At 36.0% G+C, this 14210-nt stretch overlaps 1 protein-coding gene across 1 annotated transcript in view; it reads right to left on the bottom strand.

Moving 5' to 3' along the window:
* The window catches only part of PTPRD (protein tyrosine phosphatase receptor type D), a 691347-nt gene that overhangs the window by 84826 nt on the left and 592311 nt on the right, over window positions 1–14210 (bottom strand). The window contains exons 10-11 of the mRNA XM_053465969.1: window positions 8572–8717; window positions 6260–6401 (exon numbers count right to left, since the gene is read on the bottom strand). Of these exons, the coding sequence (XP_053321944.1) occupies window positions 6260–6401; window positions 8572–8717 (288 nt within the window). The remainder of the gene's footprint in view (window positions 1–6259; window positions 6402–8571; window positions 8718–14210) is intronic.

The raw sequence follows: 14210 nt of genomic DNA, 5'->3' as shown, positions 1-14210 counted from the left end.
CTAACCATTTCTGTGTAAAAATAATATATAAAAAATAAAAAAAATGTAAAAAAAAATAAAATAAAAAAATAAAAAAAATATATAAAAAAAGATAATAAAAAAATTATTAAAAAACCTTACTTCCCATTGCCCTAGCATAACATCTAGCCAGTATAACCCTCCTGCCCCCGTTCACAACCCCCAAACCCGTTAAGCCATAGGCATAAAAATTATACAAAATTGTACACCTAATAGTATGCTCCCTGGAGATGGCAAATTCTGGAAAATCTATATAAATTAGGTATTTCTGAAATCAGGACACCTGAATTGATAAACTTGGAGGGGATTTTCCATCACTTTACCTAATTTTGTGAGGATTCAGAGGGAAAATGTAAAAAAAAATTAGTTTATTTTTCTAATCTTCGCTAGTTTTTACTAAATTTCTCATTCTAAATTTTCAGCTAATCATCCAACTATGGTATCAAACGAAAGCTCTATCTCTCCTTGACAAAACAATATATAGTTTACATGGGTACACTATTCACAGGAAAAGAGAATCATCGCTAAACCGACATACCCCAAAAATGGCAAAATTGCTCTGGGCTTTGAGGTACCAAAAACCCCTGGGATTGAAGGGGTTAATAATTAAGTGAAAATCAGCAAAAGAAAACAAAACAAAAATGTTGTACACGGGTATAAGAATTAGGGTTGTACATAATCTGGAATTTGACAGTTCCCCTAAACACATTTGAGCCGTATTCACTAAGCGGGAGTGTGGAGAAAGGTTGCCATTTAAATTTACTTCCACTAAATATATTCCCTGTCAGCTTCTTTTGCATCAAGAGCTGGGTTAGCCCTTCATAATCGATAGTTAAATTAGGGATAGTCTTGATAATACATGCCTTGTTGTGAACTATTATTATGCAAGACCTGGTCAGCCATTCTTGCGGAAGGAAAACATTGTGATATATTAACCTAGAGTAGGTTCATCTTCTCCTTTTTGTACCAGTTTGTTATTGTTTGTGATTTAAAATTTGTCTTACGGACTCTGATTGTAAAGCACTACGGAATCTGCGCTATATAAATAAATGTAAATACAAAGTATAGCATTAAACAGTGCAAATTTAACACCATAAAGTTATAGAAATAGCCATTAAATCTATATCAATAGGGTACAACATCACATAACAAGTCTTGGCGAAGCCCGCTTCCTAAAACAAAAGTGTCTACATCCATCTAATCATGAAAAAAAAATAATTATAAAGATTTGTGTACTTGTTCTTTCAATCTTGCATGGCTGCCTATGTAGATTAGTTTTTTCCCGTTGAAATATCTGTTTTACTTACATAGATCATACCCTCCAACATTTGAAACGGCCTAAGAGGGGCACTTTTGTTTTAGGAAGCGGGGCTTCGCCAAGACTTGTTATGTGATGTTGTACCCTATTGATAGAGATTTAGCAAACGTGTTTCATTGTTAAAGTTTAGTTGCCAAATGTTTACTGCCACTGGACCAAAAGGAAATAATTTAATATATTAAACTTCTATTTATCCGATTGGATCTGTTAAAATGAAACCCGTTTGCTAAAAGATTTCTGTTTGTGATTAAGCTAGTGCGTGGTAAGTTCATTAATATACTGTATTACTGAAGAAGATATTGACCTTTTTGTAGCTGAAGGGGTTTGTTCGAGATTGAAGTAGAGAGATTAATGCAAGCCTCGTCAGTCAACAAGTACAAGCACTGATAGTAATACCTGTAAATGAGATCAAACATGCTAAATTCTAATGCCACATTCTACCCCACAGGAATCATGAAAGGGGGTTTTTCTGTAGTCTTCTTTAATCCTGATCGTTTGATTCTTCTAATGTTGCACAGCAAATAAATCTCCATGCCTTTCGCACATCTATTAATGTTAATCATTCAAAAGCAAGACATGCAAAGTCCTACATTTAAATATCTAAATAAAGAAGTTAATTTTTTTGATGGACAATAAAATCTTCTTTAGCAGTACGTCTCGTGGGTTATATAATCTGTTGCGTTCCTGCCTTAAAAAAGAAAACTCTTATGTAGCGCTATAGAATTGGGAACAGACCTGGAAACGTTTAAGAGTTTTACACCAAGGTCACACAGTGTGGAGATGTCTGTTTCATATTTTACACTTATCTAATAATATCTCCACATTCCAACTGACAACTTTCATACTATATATGTATATATGTATATGTATATCGTATATATAACAGCTGAAATACCTGTTTGAATACAGATGGCTTAATTCAAAATATCTTATATTCATAAGATATCTAATATGAATATTTGGAGACATTGCAGGGTTAGCTCATTTGGAAACTTTCCAAGTATGGTCATTAATTGTGAAGCATAATATTGATTATTATTAATTATACAAAAAGACAACTGGTAGGGCATGATTTAATCATACCAAGTACAACCCACCATACTCATCCAAGAGATAAAACGACCCACCCTATCTGGCGAAGACTCTGGCCTTGTACAGGCTATAACCCCTTACACAAACCATAGTATTGTGTCTTATATCAATTTTGAGTGTTATGGAAGGACAACATTAGAAAACTTTGTGTATGGTTGCTGGCATTGAGCGCACCATAGCATGACATTGTACTCAAACTGATCTCTGTGCTCTCTTCTACGGGACCAATATAAATAACTGCAGGGGTCTGGTGTTGCTGTTGTTTGTTGCCACTGCAGCAGATAGCATTCCCACACTGAGCTATTCACATGCCCCTTTACCATCGAGCAAAGTCCTCATCTCCGAAAGCTGCACTATTCTTATAAGTTTTGGTTATCCAGCATGTTTATTTGCATTATAAAAACTAAGTGTACAATATGTTTAGGCATCAACACTTTTCCTGTACTCTCAGATTAAAAAATTCTTGAGCGTTTCCCTTTTAGGTCAGTTATTTTATAGAACCCATCTTGGTACCAGAGAGTTGGAAGACGTAATTGCTAAGAGCACTGGAAGGGCTAATTACTCTACACTTCAACCTAAAGTGACATAGTGTTCACGCACATAAAATTGGGATGCTTCAGAAATATTATTCAGCATTCAACTTTGATGGATGAATTTCAAGTAATTACCCAGCATGTTCACTCTTTTTGTTTAATTGAAGCACTAATAAGTTGCACAAAGAGCTAATTTAAATCTATTAACAACTTTACTTAGGAAGAAATTTGATGGGCAAAAGAGGACTGCATTAATCTTTTCCCAGTAGGACTACAGAGGTTAAGGCACGTTGGCAGGGTCTTCCTGGAAATATCTGTTCTATGGGGCTAATTCATAACAGTAATTCAACACAGGCATCAAACGAGTGAAGAAAAGTGTCCTTAAAGCGAAAGCACAACTGTGTGCTTTGCCAATCATATCACCCATTTCTGGAAGGAATTGTATTAAAACGTATCAGAAATAACATATAATGTGTGTTTCATTCATTTGATATTGTGTTGAGGTTCAGAGTTAAAACCAATACTGCAGTTGGGTTGATTATTCTCAATTGTTTTAGTTAGACATGCATCAAATGCCCCCCATTCTCAAATTGTGTCCATATCGACAAAAGAATTAGGCTAGCTATTGAAAGCCTCGGTTTTGTTTGTCCGTCTGATGGGCTCCCAGACCTCTACCCATAATTCCCCCTTCAGAATAGGGTTCCAAAAGCTCCCCAGTCCCCTTATATGCTGGGTACTTGCATATGCATAGATTTTTATATGCATATAAAATGAATGTAAAATCTTGAATGCATCACACCTAGTGGTCTCCTCGTATGGGTCATCATCAGTGTGCTGGAGATCCTTAGGAAAAAGTACTTATCGACAGTTCACTTTATAATCATTGTTGGATTTGTTAAAACGCTAAGTGAGTAACAAGTCCAAATCTGTCATGCACAGGAGGGAAATAATCTACACGTTTAATCACTATGATTATGCACAGTCTTCAAGTAATATATGTGACCTTTCAAACAATTCATTTGCACCTGAGCTGATTAGGGCTGATTACAACAGAGATTGATATGTTCCTCTCCGTAAATGAAATGTATTTTAAATGTGCTGTACATTTTAACTTTAATACTTCAAAGAAAGTATTTTGTAATTTAAAGGTGTAGGTAATTCTTAATAAGAGACAAACTTTTATCATATGTGAAACTTCTAATCAAACACACACACACACAAAAAGATACAGGTAATGGCCCAAATCCTGAAACCTGCGCAGGCCATCGCAGTGACCGTACATTTCATAGCTATGATGGCAAATCAAAACGGGGAGCACTGCTTTCGACAGAACGACCTATAATATCTTAACATTCTTTTTTACATCTTATGGGTTAAGGGAATTTCAATATTTCCAAAGGACAATCAAAAATAATAAACTGGACAATGAATCTGAGTTGGCTTCAAATTAACGGCACTTATTGATATACTTCTGAATAGCCGAACGTTTGCTACTTGCACTGATTAAACGTTAAAAATGTAATATGTTAGAAATAAGCATTGCCGCATATTTTTTTTTTTTCTTTGGCTTGCGTATTCCCATTGTTTAAAAGTGTTGAGAAGAAAGAGAAAAACAGGAAAACTAAACGAAAACTCTCCTTTGTGCCGCTGTCACTCAGCTTCCTGTGCCGGCTAACCAGCAGAGATCACTTTATAGTCACGACTTGAAAGTACTATTTTCACAGCAGGAATAACCAAGTTCATCTTCAAAAAGAGGCGTTAATAAAATATAACTGTAATAAACATGGTAATGCTTGTCACAAGGTTACAAACCACCAGCTTAAGCTTTTTTTTTTTTCCTCACCTTTTCTTTTTACTATAAGAAGAATGCACATTTTATAATACCTGCTGTTTGAAACAATTATATTCCTTCCTCCGTCGAGTTTGTGTGCGTGTAGGCCTTGCTGTAGGCCTTGCTGTATGCCGATTTCAGCGACGACCTCACCTCTAGCTCTACTGATTACTTCAATTAGGTGGTAAGGCTACAAAATTGTCAAATTCAATGAAGGCCCACCGTGTTTTATAAAGCAACAGACAATAGGTAGTTAAAACGTGGGGTTTTCATACTTGGACCAATTTGCAGTTAAAGCGTGTATGTTGTCGGTGATGTCATGCAGAGCTAACGCTATCAAAAGAAATCTGCTTAAACATTTTCCAATCTGTAACTGTTTTTGTGATTTGTCTGCCTACTTTTTCATATTTTAATAATAACAACATGTGTCCAAAAATGGTGCCTGACTAGGGAGTTGAAATGGTGAAGGACTGTTTATTTTATTTTGGGTTCCTGTTTCTAGTCCTTGTATTACTGTAAAAATGTCCATATTAAATATATCATCCTCTCAATATCTTTGATACTGCAGGTTCATTTTGTGATGTCATAGAGCGGTTTGGATTTCACAATACATTACATTTTTAGCGTGCTAAAAGATTTTGTAGCGTTTAATGTTGGGTTTCGTATGGCATTATTCATTGCATGATAAAACCAGATAAACTGGCTAGCTAAACTCACACCATTTTTTATCAGATTACAAAATGTTCTAGCTCTGTTATCTCAGCCTAATCTAGCAGACAAACTCCTTATCATACTGCCTGTGGTAAACAATACAATAGCTCAATGTTAATCACCCAGCAAGACACTCTGAATAATGAAAGTATATGGCGGAAGGGGCTTCATAGCATTGCCTTAAAAATCAGCTCAGTGTGGTGACTGAGTGGGAAAAGCCACGTAAAATATCACACGACTGACAAGAATGGAAGCCTCCAGTTGTGCCAATTAAGAAGGACGTTTACTGGAACAAAATTAGACAAAATTATTTTGTTTGTCAATCCCAACCTACATTATTCTGTAGAGCACTGTTTTTTTGCTGAAGTTCAAAAGATATTTTTCTTTCTGTGGGACTTCCACGTTAAGATTTTGTGGCATTAAATGTTAAGCCTATTGCTCGGAGATGGCCACTAGTCAAATAAGAATGCTGATAAAAGCAGGAGGCTTTCGTTTTTTTAATTCAATAAACTACTTTGAATAGGGAAGTTTCTTTTACCCTGTTGTCATTTTCTAAGGCGCTAGCGCTACTGTACACATTCATATTACATAGCATTAGGAGTCTGAGGGACACAACATGACCAATACATATTACATGTTCTCCATAATTTCACAGTATGTTAGCCAATTTCTAAACGCAATAAAATAACAAAAATACGCCGTTTCATAAAACATAACTATATATAAACTAAGTATACAGCTGGGCTGTTTCCTTACCCCGTAAAACTACGAGCCGGGTAGTCACACTAACTTCTCCAACACTGTTGGATGCAACACATTCATAAATAGCCTCATCTCTTGGTGTTCGCAGGGGTTGTATTCTAAGAACAGATCCTGATCCATCATCAAACTCTATTACCTGTGGAAGAAAAGTAAAGCTGTCACAGGTGTAGTTGGTATCGATGATGTATATGACAACACATGGCTCAATGTGGATTAACAAATGCAGAAACTAAGGGGTCAGATCCAGGGCTCAGATCCTGAACCTTCTCCGAGGTTCCAGGGAGCATAGTGAGCTAGCTGGGTGCTTGGGGTGTCACTTGGGGTTGCGAGTCATTTGTGGAGAAACCTATCCGGTATCAGGGTGCAAAGTAGGGTCCTGTTCCAACTGTAACTGAGCTAGCTAGCAAATAAGTAAAGTAAATCTTTTTTGTGTTTCCTCTGAAGATTCAATCGCTTAAAACAATGTAGTTATTATTATTAAGTACTCATCAATGCCCACTTTTGTGTTACATCACTAATATTTCTGGTAAAAAGAGAAGATTTTGTATGACTAAAGCATTATTTCTGAGTAGGGTTTGGGCATTCAATCAGAGTAGGAATGACCTTTCTAGTGCTGCGTGTAGTTACAAAATTGTGAAATTCAACAGAGAAGATGGAACAGCACCTGTAATGTTGTCAGATGATTCTGAAACTCAAAAATGTTACGGTACCTTGGAACAGGTCGGAAATACTTTTTCTAGACACTAGGTACAGTTCACTCAGTAATGTAATGCTTTTACAAAATGCTGGCACCTTTACCTGTGATGCCATCAGATATCGATCACTTTTTTGCAAAGTTAGACTATTGTACATAAACAACATTGGCTAACTTTGGAAACATGTAAAAACTACCACATCTTATACTAAGGTAACTTGTACATTCATTTGTAAAGTTCTGTAACATCTTAGGAACCCCCCAATGATACACACAGTAAAACGGTTCCTCATTCAATATGGTCGTACATATAAACTTTATATTGCATTTGTAATATTTTCCATCCATTACAAACAATAGTCAGAAGAGATATCTTTACAAACTCTTTCCATTTTGGAACTTTTTTCAATAAACATTTTTTCAAATAATAAAATAATAATAAAGCACAGTGCTTACACCTAAAAACGCAGACAACAGGTCCGTCACAGTATCAACACCTATATGACAATCACCAGTGAGACTGCTGACAGGAGAGTTAAGGGAGGGTTGTGTTTCAGCTCCTGACTTCACTATGCATTAGAAAAGTCCAACCTCAGTGAGCTTCTGGTGCAGGAAGAGCTTGGTTGGCCCTGTTTAATATGTAGTAAATAAGTGACATATCTTCAAAGTCTCCTTATACGTTAAACTGTATATGGTGGGCCAGCTCAGTCATTCTTGGCAACCACTGTTGGTCCTTCATAATGAATAGTGAAGCGAAACCACAACTCTCCTGCAAACTTTCTTGACAACTTTCCCTTTAGTGAGTAAACCCATTTAGTTCATGTAGAACAATGTTAAGCCAATACAGTTACATGGTGCGATTGCTTTAGATAATTGATTTTTTCTATTACTGTTGCTGCCACCTATGGTCATGTTAAGGGACTCAGTGAGGCAGCACTGTTAAGTGCGCCCTGGGGACAATGCTGTTGCTTGCCATGTGATAATTTACATGAATTTTAGAAATTAATCTATCATTTCATACAAAAAAATAGTTTCAAATGTATAAAAAGATACAATGGTCCTAGGTATGTTTTTTTTATTATTATTATTTCTGAAAGGTTCGGCCAGCTGCGAAAAGGCATAAGCTCTGTGCTAAGCTGCTCAACATTAATAGACAAGAAGCAACATGCAGGGAGTGGATTTGCCAAAGTATCAATTTAAGCCAATGAACAAAATAAAAAAAACATAATTTGACTTTTATAACTGAAGATTTGCATAGACTTTTCAGATATTATTGATATAAGGCTGTCATGAAGATCGTATTTTGGCATTGTCAAATGGAATTAAAACTCAACTTTTAGTTGGGTTAATAATTTAAAATATCTCTGAGTATAGTAGTGTACAATGCCTTGCAGAAATTTTGTTCAGAATATTTATTTCAACCAGTAAAGTTACTCTGATTGTTTCTTTTCCCCCTAACAAAGTATATATACGGTATTTCCATTTGGATAATGTGTTTTATTATTCATTTCAAAAAGCCTCATATCATAAAATAGATGAATAAACGAGATTCATTACACAACTCCATGCATGTGTAATCTTTGTCGGAGGAACAGAACAATGGACCTAATACCTCAAATCTTTGATTGCTGACTTTCTTTCCTTTTTTATTCCAAACAATTTTGGGTCTCGGGTCTCCAGTAGCTTGGCAAATGAACGACGCTACTCCCCCAGAAATACCAGTCTGATCAACAGGACTTCGCGTAAACCTTGGCGGTACTAAAAGACATTAAAAAGAAACAAAACATTAGACAAAAATCACTATAGAACATTTAAATGCATTTTTATTTTTGGAGTTGCTGGATATTTTGGTAGTTGCAGTTCTATGGCAGCTGATTGTTACCTGTTGCCTACTTCTTCACAATTATGTTTTCACTACAGCTTTTTCACATCACCCAATCTCAAGGTTTCTTATATGAAGAACAGAAAAACCCTTATCTGTATGTTAACCCCTATTAACTCCCACAGCCTTTTCTCTGAAGCTGATACGTTGAACAGTCAGCCATTTTCTTCTGGCGGCTCTCATTCCCATAACTAGTTATAGGTATACATAAAATGGGTGGCCTATTTCCAATTACATGAGTGATTTCTCTTTTCTTAATACTTTTTTCATCTATACTATGTGTCCACAAGAGCCGTTTTGATATCCTTTTCTTCTGAACAGGCTCATACTTGCCTCCCAAAGCCAACTGATTATTGCTAGAAGTACTATTATTAAAGTGTTCTTGCAGTAAGTGGTTATTTGATGGTGTCGCAATGTGAAGGATTGCTTTTAGATCAAGAAAACCTGGAGAAACAGCAGTCAAAGGCTAGAAAGTACTACTTTAACGCCCTGTGTAGTCAGGTATTGGAATGTTTTTTTCCTTTAAAAAAATCAATAAAGTGACTTCTGCAGGGGACTACCTAATATTTAACCAATGCTGCAATCCTTTACGTTTGGACTTTTGATCTCATTATATAAGAGGCTGTCATAACATTCTACAAGGGTTAATTTACTGGTGTTTCTCATGGGGTTAACAGGAAACAGCACCCTAAATTATTATGCTGTACAACGTGGGCTGGTGTGGCCCTTATAACATGTGAAATTTGGCACGATCTGAAGATGCAAGAGAAGTTTATAGACACGGGGGGAAACACAAGTCATACCCCAGGGTAAGTAATACAGCAAATGTAAGAGACATGTAAACTTGCAGACATCACACATATCTTGAATCATGGCCTCATTTGATTTCATTGCATATGGGTCATAAAAAGACATGAAACAACCATATATTAAACCTTTTAACCAGAGACAGCACAGCTTTTCCTATTATGAATCATACTGTAAAATGCATCTAAAATCAGGTTTCTTACATGAATATTTAAAACAGCAATATGGAGTCTCATGAATGATTTCTATCTATGCATATTTACTTCTTCAAAACATTGTTTTATGTGAATAAACGCCGACGCAAAACCAGAAATATTAATGAACTACTTAACTGTGCTTTATAGATGAATTTCCAGTATTTTGTTAAACATTCTTTGAGTTCTACAGAAGTAACCAACGCAATACCATCAAAACATCTCTCTTTCTAAGAGTAGGTTTATATTCATTTGGTAGACTAATAAAATACATCAATAAATGCCTGTATCCACCCTCGTAAAGCAATGTCGCCTTTATGTTACTTTCAGTAGCATTGACAAGCAAGTGACTGACACAAGTCTAAGGCACTTGTTGTTGACTACGTAGCTCACATCCAGGCCACAGCTGCTAGGCTCTCCGGTGGCAAACACAATTAATACTGTCAGGATGCAACCTATGAACATAAGGACATTCCTGTCTGTGAACTGGTATCTTTTTATAACTTCCCCAGACACTATGTAGCCTGTGATCCAACAAAAACTTCACAGCACACTTCATTAAGCAGACCCTGACAGTGGCGTGGGAACTTTCCAAGGAAGTGAATGGCATCATTGAAGGAACCTGATAGGCTACAGACGCTACCATGACTTGCAACATCACTCAGAAGGTATTGAACTACATATGCTTTCAAGTGATCATTTTATTAAAGTGACACATCTCTTCTGCATGCCTCGCCAGCAAACCATTCATTAAAATGGTTAAATACATTCTTTTGTGCTGTTTTAGCACCCCTGATTGGCTGCTTAAAGTAGCCAACCACTGGCTAGAAAGCACTCTTCACTGAAATTAGCAGAAGCACTTTCTGTGCATGTGCATTGGGGGGACACTTGTCATTGGTTTGTGTAATTTATGGCACATACTGAAATATGCAATGCATGTCCATCTATATGAATGCTTGTTTCAACAGCCTTTCACAATATGATGGCAATATTTAAACAATAAATGATAATAAAATAAGAAATCATCATTTTATCAAAACTGCATTTTTATTTACTGTTATCTGTTTACTATTATCTTGTCTAATATTAAAATTAGTTGGATGATCTGTGACAAATATGCAAAAGTAGAAGAAATCTGGAAGGGGGCAAATACTTTTTTCACAGCTATATATATATATATATATATATATATATATATTTGATATTGTATATAAGTAACTATTTAACATGTGTTCATCATAACGACATTATACGACTTAACAGTTATTAAAAAGTACATCTTATATACCTCCTTCTGCTTTTGCGTCTAACAGCTAAAGAAGTTTTTAGTAGACAGCCTTCATGTCTAATTCACTGATCTATCATCATTTATAACATCAATTACATAGCTAATCACTGGAAGCTATCATTTAATTCTGTTCTAGCTTGTACTTAAAATATAAATGCAAATTATTAAATTGAGCAAGACTGATAATTAGGTAATTTGAGGTAAAACAAAATGCAAGCCTGCATATCTACATACAGCCAACCATAATTAGGAGCAGGAAAAACATGGATCATACACTTTTGATTTAAAAGCAGGTCATGGTTGGGTTTAGTTAGTCTTATCCAGTTTTACTTTATTCTTACTGTTTTATTAAGAAAAATAGCCACTGAACAGGTTTTATATGGGTATGAAAAAAGTGTTTTATTTTGCTTTTTTTTGCTTTTTCTTTTTTACAAAATAATTGGGAAACATCTTATTTTTTTTCTATATGCCTTTCTGAAACCTCCTGGGTCAAAATCCCTACAAATGTAGGAAGCTGAAAAGAAATTGTAAATTGCCTTTAGTAAAAACAAACTCACAAGGCTATTTTGTTCAGTACCTATAATCTAGAAGCAAGAATCCAAATGCTGCGAAGGATGCTTCAGTTGGTGACACGGTTAATGTTCTTGGACAGAGAGTGTTATATTTGGATAAAGACTGCAAGACTTAGGTTTCACTTCTTGGATGGAGAGCGCTATGTTCAAATAAGGAGTGCTAAGCCTTAGAAAAACAGTGTTACGATTAGATAAAGAATGAAAAACCATAGTTATAAAATGTTTTCATTGACACGTTAGACCTAAACTTTAAACAAGATTATTGAACCCTTTGATGGGCTGATCATTCAAGTACAAAAAAACTAAGTTAAGGGAAAATCATTGCCGTCACAGTTTTTAGCAAAAATAAATTCATTAAATGAAACTACATATAGCTTCCATTATTTGTTTGCCAACCAGTGTAATTGTTTTGGAGAGATTAGTTTGAACACTCAGCTCATGCATTTGAGGATTGGTGGCAGCCTGCATTACCTGAGATAAACTTATTTGCCTTTTCCTCACCCTACCCTTGCAAAGTCTCCCTAAACCTATCAACAACCAAATAGGCAACGGCAGAGAGATTGTTTTAACACAGTAGTTTCTGGCATATGATTTCTGCGCATCAACCAATTCATTATTGCTTAATCTGACTCCAATAAAAAAATACATATTGTAATAAAAAGCAAATATATAAGAGTGGAGTAACCAGTGGAAACATTTCCACTCCAGGTTTGTAGCCAAGTTCCACTCCAATACAAAAGAACATTTATCTGGAATCGTTTTACTTTCTGCGCTGCACGTGTAAACATAAGTAAGAAGGTACAAGTAACACAGTAGAGGTTTGGTATTAGTAAATGTGCTTTACTTTAGGGCAATGTGAAGCAGAAATAATAGAATGATTAAGGTAACTACTATTAAAGTGGATATGGAAGAGAACCTTAGATGCGGAATTAAGAACTAGACAAAGATTATGAGAGCCGCTAGTTCATTTGCTAGAGTGAGAGTCTTTAGGAGAGTTGCCTTGTGGACTTCATTACTTCACTATGCATTATGAGAGGTCAACCACTGGAATCAACTGAATATTTCCTCTGACTATATGCACCAGTATTGCTTTATTAGAAGCACACTGGATCCTGCAATGCACAGTGCTGACGTGCAGGCCCACACACAAGCTTATTTGGTTGCAGATTATGCAAATTTAATTACAAGGGAATTCTCGACGTGCTGTGCACAATAAAGTGGTGAGCACAGCAGTGGGCATTCGTTCTCAGTTTACATCACTTTCCAATCTTCAGCTTATGCCAATACTTACTTACCACTATGATAAGTAAAGAATCTACTCTTCCTCCACTTATTCTATGGCTTGTGGTACCCCAAGCTCCACATATCTCTATTTAAAGGAAGACACTGCTTAAATGGAAATCTATTTATTTGGTTCTTTTTGAACACTGCGTCTATATTCTATTGTTAGCAGTGATTATGTATCTTACTTATTTTATTTAATTCTATCTTATCTCCTCCGACAGGAGGTCCAGCCAGGCCTGATATGATAGAAACAGGGCTTTCTTGTCTACAAGGCCAACAGATCATCTGATCTGATCAACAGTCCACTTGCTGCCTGGGTGCACAGCTGCCCAAACCACTAGATAGGGCAAGATCAGGGATTCCATATGGTATTCAAAATATCTTTCAGATTCTGAGCATATAATAATCCAGGCTTTATTTTGATTTAAAATTGCTCTGCATAAAGCTTCTCTACCGACTGGATCTACCTGGGCCTCCACTGTGTATAAAAGCCATGATATAAAATATCTAAATAGTTCTGAGTTTCATAACAAAGAAACTATTAGAACCATTAATATCATTTTAAGTCATTCTTTTCTCTTATTATTGATGATGGTTGATTGGCCCTGTCATCTGTTTTATGTTTGCCCCTATAAGAAATAATGAGAAAACGCGCATAATATGAGGCCATATGACTAGGCATATGAAACGTGTCTGCGACTTTCATTCCCCACATGCTTGTAATCTAGACGGGCTAAATCTACCTGAATGAAAATGAGAGACTTGCTTGATAATCCAGCCCTAAGCCTTCATCTAGTAGCAAATGAAAAGAGTAAAGCCTCTTCAATGTAAAAGGTTTGAGACGTGCCTCCCTCCCATTCCTATGGAACATTACCTAACCATGTCATATCCACTAATTTCATGAGAGGATATTCTGCTTCAAAGCCCTTCACTGCTCCTTTTCAAACATTAATGAGTGCAGAAAGAGTATGAATTATTTGGTAACTTGTGATGTAAAGCTGATTCCCACATTAGAAGGCAGCCGCTGAAAAGCACAGAAAAGTGATTTCCCACAATAAAAAGGCAACAGAATGTATCAAACACACTAGATGTAGCATTTCGCTTCTTAACTTTATTACATTAGTGCAGAAATGCAAAGTCGAACACCAGAAAAGGCAAACAGCAACTGTCTGTTTCTATATAATGACGCTTAAGCAGTTGCGTGCTAGTAGGATGTTGGCCGAG

The sequence above is a fragment of the Spea bombifrons genome, chromosome 1, assembly GCF_027358695.1.
Source record: "Spea bombifrons isolate aSpeBom1 chromosome 1, aSpeBom1.2.pri, whole genome shotgun sequence".
Taxonomy (NCBI): Eukaryota; Metazoa; Chordata; class Amphibia; order Anura; family Pelobatidae; genus Spea; species Spea bombifrons.
This window is presented reverse-complemented; position numbering and strand designations above follow the sequence as displayed.